This window comes from Crocodylus porosus, unplaced genomic scaffold (assembly GCF_001723895.1).
Source record: "Crocodylus porosus isolate Cpor-Errol unplaced genomic scaffold, CroPor_comp1, whole genome shotgun sequence".
Lineage (NCBI taxonomy): Eukaryota > Metazoa > Chordata > Crocodylia > Crocodylidae > Crocodylus > Crocodylus porosus.
In genome coordinates, this window is record NW_017728886.1 from 137,060,556 (window position 1) to 137,080,620 (window position 20,065).

Below are 20,065 nucleotides of genomic sequence, written 5' to 3' on the forward strand. Positions count from 1 at the left end.
CCTGCCATGGCAGGGGGTCGGACTAGATGATCTACTCAGGTCCCTTCCGACCCTAGAAACTATGAAACTATGAAACTATGAAACCTCCTTTGGGCAAGAGAGATCTGGCACCTACACTGTACATATCTTGGGCAAGTACCCTAGACACTAAACTTTTAGGCTGAACTATGGAAAGGTTATCCTCATCTGCCATCAATACTTTATACAAGGCTACAATTTTGGGACTTGCCTGGCCTTGCAAGTATATGATACCATCTACCTGCATGGCCAGAGTGAAATCCTGCTGAGCGTGTTCAATGTAGACATTGCACACCTAGGGCATTTATATATGTTTTTCGGAAAGCACGGGGGGGAGCATCTATATCATGTGCATCAGCATCCCTGCACTGAAAAAATGGAAGTAAGGTGTTTTGAACTAAAGCTCATCAAACACTTTTTAGTTTAAAGTGCCCCCGCACCATTTTTCAGCATGGGGATGCTGGAATCAGCTGGAGTGCAGTAATTACCAGGCTCCAGCAGACTTAATTAATGGAGTCTGTTCTGGTGTGCTGTAATCATTGCACTTTGGAGTAGCCTTCTTGCATGTGTATCAGAGTCCCTAGAGTTGAATCCTAAGCCAAGTACAAGTGCCCCAATCATAGCCATGTGGTGTCATCTGTATCATTTAGGCAAATAAAGTAAATTAGGATTCTCTCCTATATCTCTACTTATTTGCTGAAACAAATGTACAGCTTAGCATACTTTTATTTATATTTTTCATTTTTATTAGGTTATTTAGTTAGGAAATAGTAAATCATAAGGTTCTTTACTTTTAAAAAAATTAGATCAGGGTTAGCAACCTACAGCCTTCAGGCTGTATCTGGCTCACAAAAAAGATCTCATCTTGCCCCCAGAGGTCTGGTTTGACACAGGACTTGGTGTTATGGAGCTGCATAGTGATGCCCATATGCTCTGCAGCACTCCCTTCCACCACAGAGCCTGCTTCTCTGTAGTGCCTGAGCTTACCCTTGCTGAAGAGGGGCCAGAAATCTAGCAGCTGGGGGGTTGAAGGGGCAGGGACTTCCCTTCTTCAGCAACAGCTGGGTCAGAAGCTCCAGCCTGCATTGGCCTCCAATGCTGGAAAAAGGCTGCTGAGCCCTGAATTAAATGATTATATACATTAAATAAGATTAACCTTAAATGTGCTGGATACACCAGTGTGATAACGGTGGTAGGAGTGGATGGGAAGATAACTTCCAAAGTATTTTCCAATTAGAAGTAACTGCTCCATTAAAAATGGAAGTATTTTCTGTAGTTTAGTTAGTAAATTGAACCAATTATTTCAGGTTACCAAAACTTTCAGGATTTTAAGTTGACTATTTCTCTTCCCCTCCCATTTATTTATTTATTTTTTAAATTCAGGGAATGGAAAAAAGAAAATGAGCTTTCCTTCTTTTGCAGCTCTCAGTCTGTTTCTTATCTTTGAATGGACTTGTCAGTGAACTGAATTAGTTGAATAAACTGAAATGAAGAAAACATTCTCTCTTCATCTGCAGAATAGGCTACTGCTGTCAAAAGCTGGTTTATCATGTCAATAAACTTACAGTTCCAGGTGGTTAGTCAATGATTTCCATTAGAAACTTTGGCACGTGTGGTCTGCTCAATATTATCATTATAATCTATGGATGTTAAATTAAATTTATATAAGCTGCCATGAATTCAAATTTAATTTCAAATGCATTTTTAAAAAGAGAAATACATTTAAAAAGATAAATGCATTTAATTTAAAGTTAAAAAAACTCCAAAAACCTGATGGAAAAAATTGCCCAAGCCAGTTCTAAAGCATGTAGGTTGTCTGCCTCATAATAAATACTCCTGAGGGCCTGGTTTTAGTCCACCTGTTAGGTGCATAACTGGATTTAGGTACCTAACTGTGACCCTATTGCATCCTACTGAAAGGCCTGAAAATCTGTGAATATAAAAGGTAGGTGGGTTATACTCTTTGCTACCATTCTGTGACTCAGTCACAAGGGTAGAATGAGGTGTGTTACAAAAGTAGTCATGAATTTTCAGGGTTTTGACAGGGTAGAATAGAAGTACACTTAGGTGCACACTTTCACTCAGATGCCCTTCAGGTAAAGTAAGATTTGGTCCTGAATGTATACATATAAACCCAAACAAAAAACTCAATAACAAAAGACAATATAATGAAGGAATTCAGAAAATGATGCTAATATAGCAAACTAAATAACCAGCTTGTAATACTCAACTTATTCTCTGATAAGCCTGAACTCTTCCCCTGCACTCTCTTTAACAATTCTGCGATACTCATATATCCCTATATCCTATATATAGTGCAGCCTTGTTACAGGCCTTTTATTTTTGGCTTAATGTGCTGTGAAACATGCTCTGTTCAGTAATAGAAAAACTGAACAATCCTAATCAATAGCTGCATCCTAGAAACTAGATAGTGAACAGCAAAGTCATTTCATTTTAAATAAAGTATAGTTTTCTGGATCCTGTAAAAGGCCAAACAAAACAATATACTACCAGTTCAAAACTGACATCTTTTATGTTTTTGATTCTCCCACAGAAAGTGTTTGAAAGAGAAATGTCATTTGCATAAAAAATAAGTGTGGTATTGATGTTATAAATGCCATAAATATGAATTCAAATGGCAGTTGAGCTCTGTGACAAAGATGTCTTTTAAAAAAAATTGAATTTGATCACCAATTATTATTTATAACAAGTTACATTCTTCTGTGAAGATAGCATTGAAACCAATTAGTGCATATCTTTCAGACCTATATAGTACTGCATCTGATGCAACAACAAAACAGCTACTAAAACAAAAGCTCTAAAAGTAGAATGTATAGAGCTCTTTCTGAAAGTCCTTTCTGAAGAACTAAAGAAAAGTCATTTGGTAATTTACATTTTGATACAGTTGTAAACTATTATTATGCAGGTCTCAAGCTTCATTCACTGCCAATATATTGTTTTTATTTTGTATCTCATGAAGTGCTCAAGAAAGAATCTCACTGAACAATGTATTTTTAAGAATGATCAAGAACTCTGTTTCATAGTAAAACTAAATTGCTTTAAGGATTTACAGACAACTCACCTGTCCAGCTCTTGCATTTTCACATACAAACGTATCATAGAATACAGCAAACTGGGGGGCGTTGTCATTAACATCCAAAATTCTAACATAAACAGGGACACGAGTAGTATCTTTAAGATTGTCTGACAAAAAGAAAAACATGAAAACAAGAACAAGTGATTTTTTTCATCTTATTCAAACACTGTCTTCTTCAAATGCAACCAAAAGCTGGGCATTTAAAACTAGATACTCAACCATGGCATGGTTTTATGGACTCAACCTACCACAGGTTTGAGTCAAGCTGGAACTCAGGGCCAGAATCAAATTTATTTTTTAGGATCCAGTGAGCAATTCAGCTGTTTATATGAACATAAAAACTATTTTTTGTTCCTGAAAATCAATAACTATATATTTATTCATTTTATTACATGACAATAATTGTTATTATTGATGTGCTCAACAGTATTGTTCTGCTGGGAGTTTTTTTCTTTTTAAAGAAAAAAACCACATATAAAAGATGTAATTAAATTTGTTTTATACTTAACAAGGGTTAACTAGTTTATGATATAAGCAAATCTGTAGGAAACTCTCAAGGTTCCCATTCTTCCTCTCATAGTCTTGGTCTAAATCATGAGAAAATCTAATGAGCATATTGCTATAAGTCAGAGCAGAAATATGACCCATAATACCAGTAGAATAAGTACGTACAGATGAGCAGAGCACCAACCATAGATGACATATTGGACTTTAGTGCTGGCTCTGCTCAGCCACTAGGAGCACATGGCAGGGCTTCAGGAATTTGCACTAACATTACTGCAAAATCTCTGCATGTGTAGACACCTGCCCAAAATTGCTTAATGCACATTAGCTTAATGAGCATTAAATGCAGTCAGACTTAAATGCATGTGTAGACATCTTCCTATAAGAAATAAAATGTGGATATATAAATGTTTTACAAAAGAACAAATATCTTGTATCTTCTTCCCTTGAAATCAGTGGTCATATTCCTATGACTTGCAGCCCTTGAGTAAATAATTTTTATTCCTGAGGTGCTCAGGTGTTCAGGACAACTTAAGTATCAGTACATTTTCCTGTTCCCAACACTTGTCCCCTATCTATCATAATAACAATCCAAACCAATGTATTGTGCTTGGGAGGAAAATCCAATACTCACTTCCTCTTACAGTGTTCAATAAAAGCTGAAAATGCTTTTAAAAAGTAGCCACTGGCATGCATTATAGATATGTAAAGGTATTTTAAGGAAACTATATATATAGATATAACATGAAAAGGATATTAGTATAACATCTTATAAGTGATGTTCCCACTGTACCACTGGGGAAGATATGAGCATCTGCTGTCTCATCTCTTTCACCCCTTTTCCCTGAAAGGACCATGAGTAATATGACTGATGGTCATTTTTTTATATTTCTTTCCTGTCTCTGATATCACAGGTGTGCTGTTTTGCTTAGGCTTGTACAAAAATAACTTTTATCTGTATATCCAACATGCATTTCTTGGTGGTCCTCCCTTCAATAATAATATCAGCTGTAGCTACAAAAAGGTGAACTCCATATATACAATAAATCTGATTACCATTCAAATTGTTCATGAAATAAGTAACAATGAATATGATCTCAAATTGCTGATTTAACTGGAGTTACCATTTGATTTGCCATAGTATATCAAAGCATACATTGTAGCAGGGCCATCCAATTTCTGAGAGGCTGGGAGCTGCAAGGTGCCATGTCCCTCAGGCTACATGCTGCAATTCACTGTGGTCATCCCTACATAATTACAAGTGTCCGCTGCTATACTATTTCAGTGACTGTCCTCCCATTGAATCGTGCAATGGGTGTCTGCTTGCTGTACCAGGCTGGTGCCCCACACGATGCTGGCACAAGGCCCTTGGGTCCCCAAGTCATCTAACTACAGACTTCCTCAACTAGGGTACCAGGGGTGGGGTTTGGCAACAGAAGCCAGAGAAGGGAGGGAGAGACCAGAGTCTGGTAGCAGAGTGGGATCAGGTGATGGCGGGGAGGGAGCACTGTCCAAATCAGGAATCTATGGGCTTCAAGTTAATGGTTTGGGGGCCACATATATCTTGCAGACCACCAGTTGCACAACCCTACACTACTAACTGCAGAACTTGAAAGAATAGTGTTAGTAGGATATCTACTGACATAAAGAATTGCTTTAAAATGTCAAATTTAGAGCAAAAATCTGGAAGTCCATGGAAAACAATGTCCTAAGTATCCAAACATTCTCTCCTGTCTGCAAAGAAGCACATACATCTGTTGTAAATGGATAGTGATTGGGCTGGGTTTGGCAGGTACAAATTTCAAGCAGTTACTATGCAGACTGATTGCACTTAAAAGACCTGAACTTTTCAAAAAATTAGCATACCTCTTTAAAGAGTCCTAATTACTACAGCTAGGTTTAGAAGTTAAATTCTCTCAAAATATCCTGACAGGGAAATGAGCTTAATAGCTTCGTTTAAGCATAGAGGAACCTTGAATTCCCATAGTACATAAATACCATGAAATAGCAAAGGTAGCACAATGAATAGTACTGAAGCATGATAGCACCATGACTTTATTATCAGAAATGACTGCTACTTCCACTGATACAGAAGTTACCTAAAAACAGTAAATTTTCAAATGGATGCATCTCATATATTGATTTGAAAAAATCTCATAATTTTGCCACCTCAGATCTTGTGCGTTAGTGGGATTGGAGTTACCTTTACTATACTGGGTTAAAAAGAACCCCAAGTTTATTCTGATTATGTATAAAATCAAAATAAATGTAAAAAAGAAGATCTAAATCAAGAGATGTGCAAACCACTTGGGCTATGTATTTGTAAGATATATTGATTCTAAGGGCTACAGGATTTAACTGAAGTACTAAAACAATTTTTTTAATGAGGAAAATTAAGAAAGAAAACTCTATTTCTCTTATCTTTCTTGCTCTTTCTCCCCCTCTCTCTCGCAGGCGCACACATACACACTGATTTACTGATCTCAGCTGCTCTAACACTAACTGCCATTTTCTCAAACAAACAGGAGGGCAAGATGTGAGAATGTGGTTTGATTAGACCGTAGCTGTATTAACTTAACTCATCTGGGATCTATCTAGCAATAAACTTGTATACTGGAGGGCATTCTTTCCTCACTCATTTTCACTTGTTTGGGGAAGGCAGATGTCAACTACCTAGCCCTTTAAACCTGGTCTCAGGCCATAACTGAGACTCCATTGCCCTCCTCTTATCTGGGAGCTGAGGAGCTCATAGAAAAGGGTAAACAGCTGTCTCCTCACTTTCTTTTTTTCTTTTTAATAGGGACAACAAAAGAAAAATCACACACAAATTGGCTTACTCATCTCAGCTGCTATAACACTAAGATTGTGCCACTGTGATATCTCACGGTCAAGTGGTTTGGAAGTGTAGATGGATCCATTTCCAGAGTGTATATTAAATACCCTGTCAAGGTCAGTGTGTCGATCCAAAGAAAACCTAAACATGATAAGGAAGAAAAGCTGTTATGTATGTAACAGAAAATGAAAAGCAGCAACTATATCATAGAGCATATCTGTATAACTCAGATTCTATACATTGATCAAGATAAATGTGATCCTATTCCACACTGCGCAAGTCCCTAAAAAATGCTAATACATTTGCTTTTGTAGCATGCTATCATTTTAGGTCTAAGAATATACCATAAAAAGCATCTAGCAAAAGGAGAATCCATTCACCTTTATGTTACCTATTTTTCAGAGGCTTCAGCAGCATGGAACAAGATCCACTAAAATGCCTAATAGATGGGACAGGACCAGGTTCTTAGTTTCCACAAATTTAAGTTTTTTATAGTACTATGCATTTAATCAATTACTTTACCATGCCACTGTCATACCCTTTCATGAGTGCCTTACAGCTGAACTAAATAATAATACTGCATTAAAAAAATCAGACAAGTAATGGAAGAAGAACATAAATAAAGTGGGAATTAACAATCCCCCCCAACCCCTTCCTGTTTAAGGAACATTGGTAACACACTGACAAGTCATTTCTGAATATGTTTTAAAAATGTTCAGCTGCATTGACTTGCATGCATTCTAATCTTTTGAATGTATTGATATTGAGGGACCTAATACAGTATCATAGAAACTTTGTCTTGAAGCATTTAGAGAGGCAGACTTTTCATTGACTTGGAAAAGATGTCGCTGTCTCATAAGCATACAGATTGCTATCAATAATATTGTTCTCCTGATTAAGGGCACACACATAGGAAGGACACAACCTTGAACTTTTCAGGCATCCAAAACTGATACTGAAGTCAAAACGGTTCTCATGTAAATTAAGGAAAGGGCTATTCATATGGGTTAAAAACAGGATTTCCAAAAGCATTTAAGTTGGTCTAGTTTTGCATTTGATGGGACACAACTAGGACAACACTGTGTTCCACAGGCAATGCATAAAGGGACCATGGGGGCGGGGTGTGTGCATGTGCTCCCCCTGAGATTGGCCCTCGCCAGCCAGGGAGTGGGAGGCAATGGCTGGCACACCCCTGAGATTGTGGGGTTGTTAAAAGAAGCACCAGTGGCACTTCTGGGTTTGCTCCCAGCACTTTTGATGGTGGTGGCAATCAGCTGCCCATGCTATGTTCTTCTGGAAATTTGATTTAGTACTTTTAGTAGTTTGCAGATGTGATGTGAAATGAAGGAACATACCCCATATGAGGGAATATAGAAGAATGGAAATTGCACAAAATTCTATCCTTGGAATTCTAGTATTTGTTAATTTGAACCAAGCAGGAAATACTGAACCATAAGATTTCCTTTCCTCTGACCTTTCCTATTCTGATATTGGTAGTGTTTCCTCTTCTTCTCCTACCCTCCTCCCCAAAAAATGATAAATACATTTGAAATTAAGTTTTTGTAACTACACAACATATTTATTTCAAATCTGTCATGAAAAATCTATAAATTTTCTGAAGTAATTAACAGAATTCAATCCTTAAAATTAAACAAAAATCCCTGTGGCTGACCTGTTTTGGATATATTCTATTTTAATATTATCATGAGGATATTTTACAGCAGTGTGTCTGTGTTAAATACCATCAATATGTCATCTGCTTTAACATGGGGGAAAAAACACATCTCGGGTGAAGTTACACATTATATTTTAGGCACACTAAATATATGGAATTTTAAGCAGTGTTAAAGTTAGAATGGGCTGTGAGCAGTTACACATTAAGGGCTATTGCTGTTTCTTGCCTGCACTGCTCTGACTTGCCATTGGTGGGTTGGTGAGCATGGGTGTGACTAGAAGCCATGACACCATGACCCTATCCCTGCTCTGGGTTGGAATGAGGGGCTAGGATGCTGGAGGACTGCAAATTGCTCATTTAATTTCCACAGAGCAGACTGAAGTTATCTTAACATGAGCTAGGTAGCAAGGCCCAGAGTTTACCTTCACCTGAGACTCTCAGAGGGCACTTAGCAGTTAATGAGATTTAATGTGCAGACATTTGCATTTTAAGTGCCCTTAGTATGATTTAAATGTAACATGTAACTTCACCATAAGACAAACAAAAAGCAATGCATTATCACCCTTTGACAATAATGAAACCAATAGGTCTTTAAGAGGCCGCTGTTTGAGCTACTTCGAACATCAAAGTTCCATCTTCCCAATAAAGACGTGTTTTACATATAGGTCCATATAAATAGTCCATTCTGTTTTCTTTACAAGCTCAAATTTTTTGGTTATATACATGCTATATAACCATTAATCTTCAACATTAATCTTCTACATTGCCATAATACTATCAAAGGCCTGCAGACGTTGCTGTTGATTCTCTAAAATCCAGATAATAGCCTGTATTTTCTGAAAATCTTTTTTTTTTAATACCACAGGAAGCAGCCAATGCTTTAGTTTAAAAATGATCCCAGAATAATTCCTTCTACATCTATTTTAATAAACATAGATAATAATGAAAAAAATCATTAAACATAATAGCAACAAATCAGGCCTAGGTTACAAAACTCTGATTCAGTTTTGGATTTTGAAGCCAAGCTAAATATTGGAGGTATTTGGACCCTGGCTTACCTTCAAGCCATTACAGAAGTAGGATTCCAATATGAAATGTAAGGCTAGTACTGGTTTCAGAACCCTCAAAGCTCAGGGGAGAGTGAGATCCTATTTATAAAGTTTAGGCCTAAGTTAGTATCAAGTATTAAAAATAAATAAAAGGGACCATTTATTTTAAAAGTAGAGCACTCCAACATTTATTTTTTCTTTAAAGAGAACCTCCTAAAAGCACCGCCCAAGCTAACCTGAAAACAAAAAGAAACTACCAGTCTTAATGAAGAAAGAAATTGTGGTTGTCTGTTGCCTCTTTCAATACCAGCTATTCTATAACTAGCTGAGGATGGCATCATAAAATCCAAAATCTTCTAATGCTCAGTGGAAAAAACTTGAATTCTTTAATTGCATGGGTAAGGCTGCTATTAAAGCCTTTAGGGCCAGGATATACAGATTAGGGTGCTCTACTTAATCCAGACCAGTTAGATGTGGTTTCTTTCCAACAGAGAAAAAGGAAACAACAGTAAGACAGTTAAATATCAGTTAAATATTATATAGATATATACATAAAGCCATGTTGGTGTGTGTTAAATATGTTACAGATTATACAACTATAATCTGTAACATATTTAATATACGTACTTACATGGATACATACTCCATGTGCCAGAAGCCCTGTCTATACACTGACTAAATTAAGGTTCATTAATTCTTTTTACTGAATCCTTTAAACTTGTTTATACTACTGCCAAAAATTCACCTTTTTGTCTCTTCTGAATTGCCTTTCATAACTCAAGTGGATGAAATGCCAACAGGCAGCGATTAATGGTGTGCGATCATTTCCAGGCTGTCATGCCAGATAAATAATAGAACATGATTAGCAAAGTGGCTTTTTCTGTCAAAGCCATTTCACTCTTCAACTTGTATGAAGAACCACATAAATAAACCAACTTTGTTCCAATTTTAGATTGAAGTTTTAAAAACACCACTACTTAGGTGTGACACCCAGATCTTTTGCATCTATAGGCAGAGACCAAGGTTGTGGTCCCACCAAGCAACTAACCAATCATTAGCCCCTGCTCAACCTGAGTCCTCTCGTGAAGTGCTAAATGGGGGGACCAAGTGGCTTGGGAGGACCAGTAGGACCCACAAGAAAGCTATAAAATTGAAAAGCTATAAAACCCCAGCAAAAGCATTGTTGGATGTTGGTGCATTGGATTCGTCTGCTTGATCTTGGTTGCTCTGGATTAACTGCTTGCCTTGCCATGACACTTGTCTTAACAATCTGGAAAATGGACTAATATCTGGTAGGCCTGTGTGAATAGGGAAGTAGTTGATTCAGATTTGGCCAATTCAGAGGACAGTGATTCGATGCCGAGATTTGGATCACTGTCCTGAATTGATTTGGCTGAATTGGCTTTGGAAGATATGGTGCTGATTCAGAGAAATGAGGTGATTTGGATTGGCCAGGGAGAGGCAGGTACAGCTGGGCAGCTCCTCTGACTATGCTTGCCTCTCTCCAGGTGGAGGAAGCTGTAGAAGAAGCTCTCATGGCTCCCTTGCCCAGTCCCATCCCCCACCTGGCCCCAGCCTAGTTCTGACACATTTTTTTAAAAAAAAGCTTCACACTCACCAGCTGCAGCAATGACAACTGGGGTCTCTGGGGGCTCATGACAGAGGCCTCCCCACCATGCAGCAAGGGGCAGTGGGGATTCCCCTCGCACCTAGTACCCTCAGAGCAGCTGTTTCATCATACAGGTGCAGTGTGGCTCAGCAGGGCACTCTGCACTGTCTGAGAGCTGGGGCCAATGTCACCCCAGCTCCCAGACAGTGATTGGTCTCCTGCCAAGCCACACTGCATCCGCACCATGGGGCAGTTGCTGTGTGGATGCCAAGCAGAGAGAGGCAATCTCCACTGCCCCCCACTGCCATGCACTGCATGGGGTGGCTCTGCCACAAGCCCTGAGAGACCCTGATCACTGCTGTCAGAGTTGGTGAGTGCAGGGTTTGTTTGTTTTTTAAGTGCCGGGAGTCTGGGCCAGGAAGGGGATGGGTCTGGGCAGGGCAGACTTGGGGGATTCTCCTGTGGCTCCTCTGGCTGTTCCTGCCACTACCCCTGGTAGGGGTAGAGGCAGGCACTGGGGATCTGCCCTGCTGTTACTTGCCCAGCTGGCGTGGGGAGGGGATGCGAAATGCAGGCACCTGCATCAGTGCTGAGAATGAGGGCTCTGCCCTGCTGCCGCTTGCCAGCTGGCATGGGGATTGTACAGGATGCAGGTACGGCAGTGTTGGGAGAGGGAGCTATGCCCTGTTGCCATCCAAAGCAAGCCATGCCCACATCCTGTCCCCCCGCCTCGACTGAGCAAGTTGCAGCAGGGCAGAGACCCCACACCCAATGTTGCTGTGCCTGCATCCCACAGCCCCGCAGCCCGCTCCCTGAATAACGCACCCCCTGCTCTGGCTGGACAGCTTGTACCAGCCCCAATCCCTCCTTTCCCCAACCCAAACAGACTTACCACTGGAGGCAGCTATCAGATGCCTGTTTAGTCTATGGCCAAATCTCAGAATTGGACGAATCTTTTCCAAAGCTTTTCTGAATTGATTTAGATACTTTGAATCATTTCAGAGTTTTATGTGGTTTCCCAATTCAATTTGGATTCAGAGATTCAGTCCCTGAATCAGACTGAATCTCCTCTGAATTGAATCAGCTACTGAAGCTTTGCACAGCCCTAATACCTGGCTTAGACCTCAGCTACTTGCATTTTGTAAAGCCCTGACTCTGGTCCTAGCCACATAGGCCTAAATGACTCTGTGTCAATCAACACTGTCAAGTGGATATTACATGGCACAAAGCATGGCTGCATAGAGATACCTGAGCAGGTTATAGCAAGCTAGCCTGGATGAAAGAAGAACAGTATATCAGTTAGCCTGGTGTTTTATCTTGGCTACCCAATTTGCCTCTCAGCAAAGCTTGTTAGCTGGTACAGAGTGCTGTACTAAGACAACTATAATGCTTTTGGGAGCCAAGTCATCTTATTCACAGCTGCATAAGGTATGTACACTGCACTGTACAATGCAGACAGCCCCTAGGTTCTCAATTGTCATATGAAGTTAGAACAGCATGCCTTTTTGGTGCAGGACAGCATCATGCTGAAATGTACAGTACAATTTCAGTACAATTTCATTAGTGTGGCCTACTTAAACTATGGTCTCAAAAAAGACCCATGACCTTGGAGGTGGCCCACAAGACTTGTGAAGATTAGAGGAAGGGGCAATGATAGCCTCCTTCTAAGTCACAAAGTGGGCATGAACTACGAAAGCATATAATGTAGGCTCTTCATGAGGGTAATTCTGAGCCTTGTAGGATCTGATGAACCTTCTAAGGGTTATAATGGGTCATATATGCTGAAGCAGGTGAAGGCTTGCTCCTGTGTCTTTACCAGTCTGCTTAGATTACATAGCTCTCTCCCTATGGAAAGCAGAATTTTCATGATAGACTTCTTTCCAGAAAATCTCAGAAATATCACCATGCTCTCCCTTTCCCAATACCAGGTGGAATTATTCCATGTTTTGGAAGTTTCATCAACTTTTCTTCTTTTAAAAATATGAGGTACATAAAAGGGCTTTGACATTACCTGATAGGGCTTGAAGCAGAATCAGGATCCCGTGCCATCACTGTTCCTATGATTGTTCCTACTTCAATATCTTCATGCACCTCAAAAAGGTAAGAGGATCGGCTGAAGACAGGAGGCTCATCTATATCTTCTACAGATATTTTCACAATAGTAGTATCTTTAAAAGGCCCCAAATAATAAAAGCGTGGGTCCACATGGGTATTTTCTGCTTCTATTTTCAGCGTATAGAGCCTTCTGGTTTCATAGTCCAGTGGCTGTGGGGGAAAAAAAAAGAAGCTTATATTACCTTACTATCTATGTTGGGTACACAGAAGAGATAAAAGCATAATAGATCATATCATTGGTTGATATAGCCTAGGGTTAATGTATGTTAATCATAGCTCTCAGAATCTTTCAGGCTCATATCCTGATGGTTATCTCCCACAGCTCTACAGAAGAGGAACACAGTCCCTCTAGTAACTTCAGTGTCCATTGATTTCAATGATATTCACCATTTATTATTTCAATAAATGCATTCCAATAGTACCAAGAACTAAATGGAGCTTCTTGATATATTTTTGAAAATCATTTTCAAAAGGGAAACCTTTGCAAACTAGTCTTTTTTTTCACTGTATACTTTAATTTACAAGCATAACAACTGCTTGAAGAATTGTTCTGACTAGTAACAAAAATAGGATCTAAACCAACAAGTATTCCACATATGGACCTCCCGCTGAGGTAAATGAAAATAATGCCTGTAGAATTTCCAGATGCAGGCCTTAGATACCACATTTCAGCATTATGATGACATACTTTAGGAATGTGCATGTGTGTACACAGTAGTCCAATTTTAAGCAAAACAAATTTAACTGGTCTTAGCTATAAGTTTTAATCTTGAAAAAAATATATTCCTGAAAAATTTAAGATTTAAAACTTTAGTAGGAAAAAATCAGACCTTAATCTGGCTCATTTTCATTGAATTTCATGAATCTACCATCACAAATTTTTTTGATAATATATTTGACACTTTGTCAGAAGTTCCTTTTTATAATGAAAAGAGGAAAGGTTCAGGGTTATAATTAGAATTCATTTTGGGTAGACAAGAAATACCATTTCCCCTGATTTCTTTGTGACTGTCACAGGTGAAATGTGTTAGGTAATTAATAATATCTTGGAAATAAGCAGGCTAAAAATTTACCTGACACCAGAACAGACTTCATTAGCTCATACAGAATAACAGAGAGATATCAAATTGGTGTTTTTCACTTACTAAAATGTATGATAGAGGTGCATTTACATTTTTTCTCCTTCTAAAACTTTTAAGGTTAAATTATTGCTCATGAAAGATGCCAGATTGACAGCCTCAGGAGTTAAATATTCTATTTATCAGGAGCAAAGGTGAATATAATAGATGAAAACTTGCCTCCACAAAGCCCTAGCCTTCTTACAAAGTGAATTCAGAGAAGGGACAGTAACTATGGGCATGTATACACACACTCTGGGAGTGGAGGTGGGGTCACTTTAAGTACAGTGGCTCTGAGAGTTTCTCTAATTAAAGTACCTGGAGCATCTTGTGTATTAGTGTCTTGTGTATTAGCTTTAGATAAAGTGCCCTCGCTGCCATTTTTAAGTGCAGGGACACTAATACATGAGAAGCAGGAGGCTCCTGGAGCGTAGTAATTGCCATGCTCCAGAAGACTCAATTAATTAAGTCCACTCCAATGCACGGTAATTACAGCATATCAGAGCCCTATGGCTTAAAGCCTATATTCAATTTCTTATCACCAGGATTGCTAAAGAAAGTACCAAATGTAACACAAAAATCTGCCCGTTAAAACCTGGACTGGAGTGCAAAAATGGGTAAATGATAGTAATTGTTTACAGCCTCTGATAAAATCTGGGTTTGAAACTAGGAATTGAAAGCAAAGACTTAATACAAATCCCAAAGTAATATAGTCTACTGCACATATACTATTAGGACCAATTCAGTAAGTACTTATCTTTAAGTATCTATTCAGGGAAACTCTTAGCATATGTGCTTAAGATCCACAGCAAACAGCACAGAATCAATGACTTACTGAACAGTTGGATGATACTGTGGGAAAACTGCTGCTTGGGTGTGTACACATACCACTTGCACTGGTATAATGTGCCTTAGATCCAGGCACACAAGTACACCGATTGTATGTTCACAGTTTTAGTCATTTTAATCCCATGTTAGCCATTTTCTCAATATGAACACGTTTTAGTGCCTATTGCAGGAAACTACCTAAAAAGAACTAGTCAACTCTTCTCTGGATACCCATGTAAATTACAATGGTCTAGAACAGGGGTAAGCAACCTTTTCTGGCCCGAGTGCCAAAAAAACACAACGTCTACCTTAGAAGGTGCCGGAGTGCCAGAAAAACAACAGAAAAACAGGTGCCAGAAAAACAACATGGGAGGGCTCAGGGGGGTACATGGCAGGTTGCACTGCATATTAGTATATTTAATAATCATAAATGTTGCCTTTGTTGTTGTATATTCCTTTTCTGTTAAGCATGTTGCAATGAGAGACAGAAAAAAAAGAAAAGTAGGAGAAAGAGAAGAGAAAGAAAGAAAAAAGAGGAGAGAGAGAACCAGACACATACACATGCATACAGAGAACTAGACACGCACACACACACAAAACCACATGTGCACAAACACAGAGAACCAGAACACATCCAGAACCAGATACATGTGTGCACACACAGACCCAGACAGAGGCAGACAAACACACAGAGCCAGATGCGCAGGCACACAGAACTGGGCTGCTGGGCCACTGAACAAAATCTGAGTCAACAATGCCCTGGGCCTTCTGGAGCCCCTTTGCTTCCCCAGGGACCCAGCCCTTGGACTGCAGCGCAGCTGGCCGAGGCCCCGGCTTGAAGCCCACCCAGCAGCCCAACCACTAACCCACCATGAACAGCTAAGCCTGCAAATATTAGGCACTCCTAGTAAGGGGCAGTGCCAGCCTCATCCCAGTGGAGGGGCTGGGCCAGGGTTGGACTCGGAGCAGGTGGGAGTCAGGCAGGCTCAGCTGCAAGCCCTGCTGCAAGCAGCCTAGCCTCTGTGGTTGGCAGCAGCTACCCCGAGCCTGGGCTGGCTGCAGCTGGGTGGCTGCAAACAGCTGCACCGGGCTCCAGAATCAGCTCCATCCTTGGAAAGGATGGTGCGGGAGGGGCCTGAGGCAGTGCAACCCTGGCCTCTTCCTCACTGCTAGCACAGAGCTGATGACTGGGCTCCAGAGCCCAACACAGCTGTTTGTAGCTAGCCTGATCTCTGAGGAGCTGCAGCAGGTAGCGGGCAGGCTGCAAACATGGCTGGCAGTAGCTGCCTAGAGCTCAGACTGGTGGTGGCATGCCGAGCAAAAAGGCTTGTGTGCCATGCTCAGCACACATGCTGGGGGTTGCCAACCCCTGGTCTAGAACTATTGTAAGTTACAGCCCTGCAAAGAAGTTATAATCCATTATTAGAAAGTATATCAAAATTGCTTGATGGAACTGGTTGAATAAGACAAATTTGAATTTTTTTAATATTAAAAATTATTAGTCCAGAAAGGTAAATTATTATCTGTCTGTAACAGGGTTGGGTCTCTTCTGTACAATTTATGAAATCTGTAAATTGGAGTGTTTTCTTGAAGTCTGTATTGACACACTTTAACAGCCTGTAGGGAAAACAGGAAAAGAACAACTGGGGTCATGAGATGATATAGAGGTGTTGGACAGTGGGGAGGGTGCAGTGGTGTAGTTGCACCCCTTTTGATTCCTGCTCCACCCACACTTTCATACTAACTGTCTGTGAGGGGCAGTGGTATTTCTATTCAGGCAGTACTGAGAGAGTCAATTGACTTCATAATTCATTATAATTTACCTGATGCCTGCTACTCTCTCTTCACTTCAAAAGTGTTAATGACCCTCTCTCCTTTTTAATGGTCTTGATATTCTGCTATCCAAGTTCTCCTTTCTTGGGCAATTTTGCTGTCTGTTAGTCATCCCTAGTAATGTGCTTCTCCTTTTTCACAGCCCTCCAGACTGATTTTATCTTTAGGTTAATGCTGTGTTAAACTTAACTCAGATGCAGTAATACTACCTCACATGTAGAAATGATGGACACTGAAGTATTAAAGGAGCTGTCAAGATGCTCAAGAAAATTAGAATGTTTTGTGAACCTGAGTAAGAGATATACATTTAACTGCAATGATGACAAGACTCAGGAAACTATATTTTGACTATTTTTGTCTAGTTCTTGTTTTTCAAACTTAATATATAACCTAGCAAATTAGTGCAAGTTCTAATAAAATTATATTTGATTTTGCTTTGATCTTACATTGACTAATGTAGCACTAGGCCCTTAGTGTGTTAGTAAAGTATATTAGTGAAGTTTCTCTTTAACTGAAGAAAAATATGCATTGTGTTATATATAACAATGTGCCATCTGCACTCTCCTTTTCAAAATCCTAGAACTGCCTATGGCTTGGGGCAATTGGAAGAAATTAGTACTAGCTAATTTACTAACCAAGAGTTGAAAAGACTAGCTAAAACAGGTATTTGCAGAACGTTGTTTTAAAGTCTTCTTTTCCCTCCTCTATAATTCTTTCTTCTGATTACTAAACTAGACAAAGATTTGGTGTTAAGAACATTCTCACTACCAGTCAAACTCCCAAAGTGTAGAAGTGTACCAATAGTTGATAAGAGCCTTAGGCCTGGTCTAGCAATGGGAAAATTGAAAAATTCCATGGTGAGATCAGTAGGGATATGAGGCCACTGCACCTTAGGTGGTCCAATGAAATACCAAAAAAGGGTATTTTGTCCAATAACCATTATAGTTTTCATCATACTGTATTCTTCTGCTTACAAAGTTCCAGTTGTCAAGTCAAAGAATAGAAATAAACTCACACACTAACAGCCAATGAAAATTCAACTGTTCACAAGCAATCTGTAGGTTTCAGTTTGTTCCTATTGACTCTTCACTGGGCGCTTATAAACAAAACACTACTGCACAGTGGTTACTGCACATTTATTTAGTACTTGTATACTCAAATACTAAATAATTGTGCAGTAACCAGAGTTCCTGTGCAGGAGCACTGGCAAAGCCTTTTCAGTGATGCTACCATGCAGTAGCCTAATAATACTGTGCAGTAGGTGTGCTGTGATGCGCAACTGTGTGGTATTATTTAGCTACTGCACAGTTACCATCTCATGTCGATGTGCCCACTGAATACTTATGTAAATCAGACATATTTAGAGAAAATAGGATGGGGTCATAAGCACTTCCTAAACAAGTGGAAAAAATTAACTCTTCTGTCATATAATTTATTTTAAAACAAGCTATGTCTATTCCCAATACAAAATAAGCACATTGAGCAGTGTTTCATAATCTCTGAATACAAGATGCATAATTTCACTATGATATCCTATCTTATATCTTATTTTTTTGTAAAAGGGAAAAAGGTCCCAGTTTCACTAAAATAAAATAGTTGTAACTCAATTATGACTTTATGTGCTCTGAAACCACTATGGGTTCCCAAGTACAAGATTCATAATGGTTCTGGTATCTCAGAGGAAAAAGTGTTCAGTGAGACAGACTGGAAAGTTTAGACAATATGATTATAAAACTAGACTGAACGAGGCAGGTATGGCCATTTTCCCCAAGAAAACACAGAACAAAAACTGCAAAATTCATAGCACGCTTCCTACAGTTAGGCAGAAAACTGCCTCAGCCTTTTTTAGAAAATCTTAGTTCTAAATTGCTGCTATCTATCTATGAAAGTTGCATGATACCAAGTCATAGCTGGCAGCTACTGATCATGATGCTTTTTGCTCTATGGTCCTAAATTTTCTGTTAATACTGAAGAATTACTATACATTACTATTTTAGACGCTATTTTTTTATCTATAGTATAAAACTGTAGTCTTCTTCTAACCAATTTCTAGCACTTAACCAACATTTTAGTAGACTGCTAAACAAATCTGCATTAGAAACCATGGAGAGGATTTGTGGCAACATATTTGTCCATTTATATTTCAGTGGAAATAAAGTTTTTAAAACTCTATCCTCCTCTTAGTGATACTCCAGAAAAAAAATGTTCCTGTCCTAAGCACAGAAGAACAAGACAATCTCTCAGTTATAGCTGTATAGAAACCTTTACAATTAACAACAAAACCATTCATTGATTATCAGTGATGACACACACCTTTCGCAAAGTTATGATGCCTTCCTGCGTGTCCTTCTGTGTCATGATATCAAACATATCAGTCCCATCACCATCAATAATTCTGTATTCCACTTCAGCATTTTTCCCAATGTCTGCATCAGTGGCTTTTACACTGCCTATGGCAGTGCCAACTGGGGAAGATTCGGGAATGCGGAGATGTATAGTGTCTGTGGAGAAGAAACAGAACAAGTCAATAGATGTACAAGAACATTTATTGTACATACATATAACTAGTGCTTTGTTATACTGTGCTTAATTATGTACTATCATATCTTATCTCTCTATAGGACTCCTTTTTCCTTTATATAGAGGATAACAGTGAATGAGGCATAAAATTATAGGAAGGTAAAGCTTAAATTACAGTAGTAGGACCCAGGAGAGCACATTTTTATTCTCTGCCACTTGCTTCTTGTTTAAGCTTAGACAGGACATTATTAATAAAAAACCTGAATGGGAAAAAATTGAATCATTACAACATGACATTTCATTTTGAAACACATAATTGGCCTCTTTTAAAATTCCTATAATCAATTTACAAAAGCCTTCTGTATTTTAAACACTGAACTCTTGAAAGGTGGATGATTCTTACATGTCTCCTGGGAGAGCCACTGCTCTCTCAGGAGAAACCACAAGTGTACAGATGTTCAGACTTTTTCTTCCAGAGTAAAAATGGCTACTCCATAAAAAAAATAACTCCAGAACAACTGAGGTTAAATCACTCCATGGACTTGGGACAGAAAATGTATGTACATGCTCTGGTTTCTCTCAGAGATAAAATAATTCTTCAGCACCACACTGCCCTCTGCCTCAGGGAGACAGTGGGTGCATCTACATGTCCATTATGGTGCAGTAGTTACTGCACATTTAGTTTAGTGTTTACTTAATGAAGAACTGAATGCACAGTAACTACAGTTACTGTGCTGCAGCACTGGCACATGATTTTTGTGATGCTTACTGTGCAGTAGTTTAATAACTCTGAGAAGTAGCGTATTATCACAGTTTTTGAACAGCACACTATTTTTCAGTGTCATTACGCTACTGCACAGTAAGCA

At 39.2% G+C, this 20,065-nt stretch overlaps 1 protein-coding gene across 5 annotated transcripts in view; it reads right to left on the reverse strand.

The window, feature by feature from the left end:
- CDH10 (cadherin 10) overlaps window positions 1-20,065 on the reverse strand; it is a 210,516-nt gene that overhangs the window by 26,207 nt on the left and 164,244 nt on the right. For all 5 annotated transcript variants that reach the window (XM_019541968.1, XM_019541993.1, XM_019541984.1 and 2 more), the window contains exons 6-9: window positions 18,993-19,180; window positions 12,797-13,050; window positions 6,457-6,593; window positions 3,101-3,222 (exon numbers count right to left, since the gene is read on the reverse strand). In XM_019541968.1, the coding sequence (XP_019397513.1) occupies window positions 3,101-3,222; window positions 6,457-6,593; window positions 12,797-13,050; window positions 18,993-19,180 (701 nt within the window). The remainder of the gene's footprint in view (window positions 1-3,100; window positions 3,223-6,456; window positions 6,594-12,796; window positions 13,051-18,992; window positions 19,181-20,065) is intronic.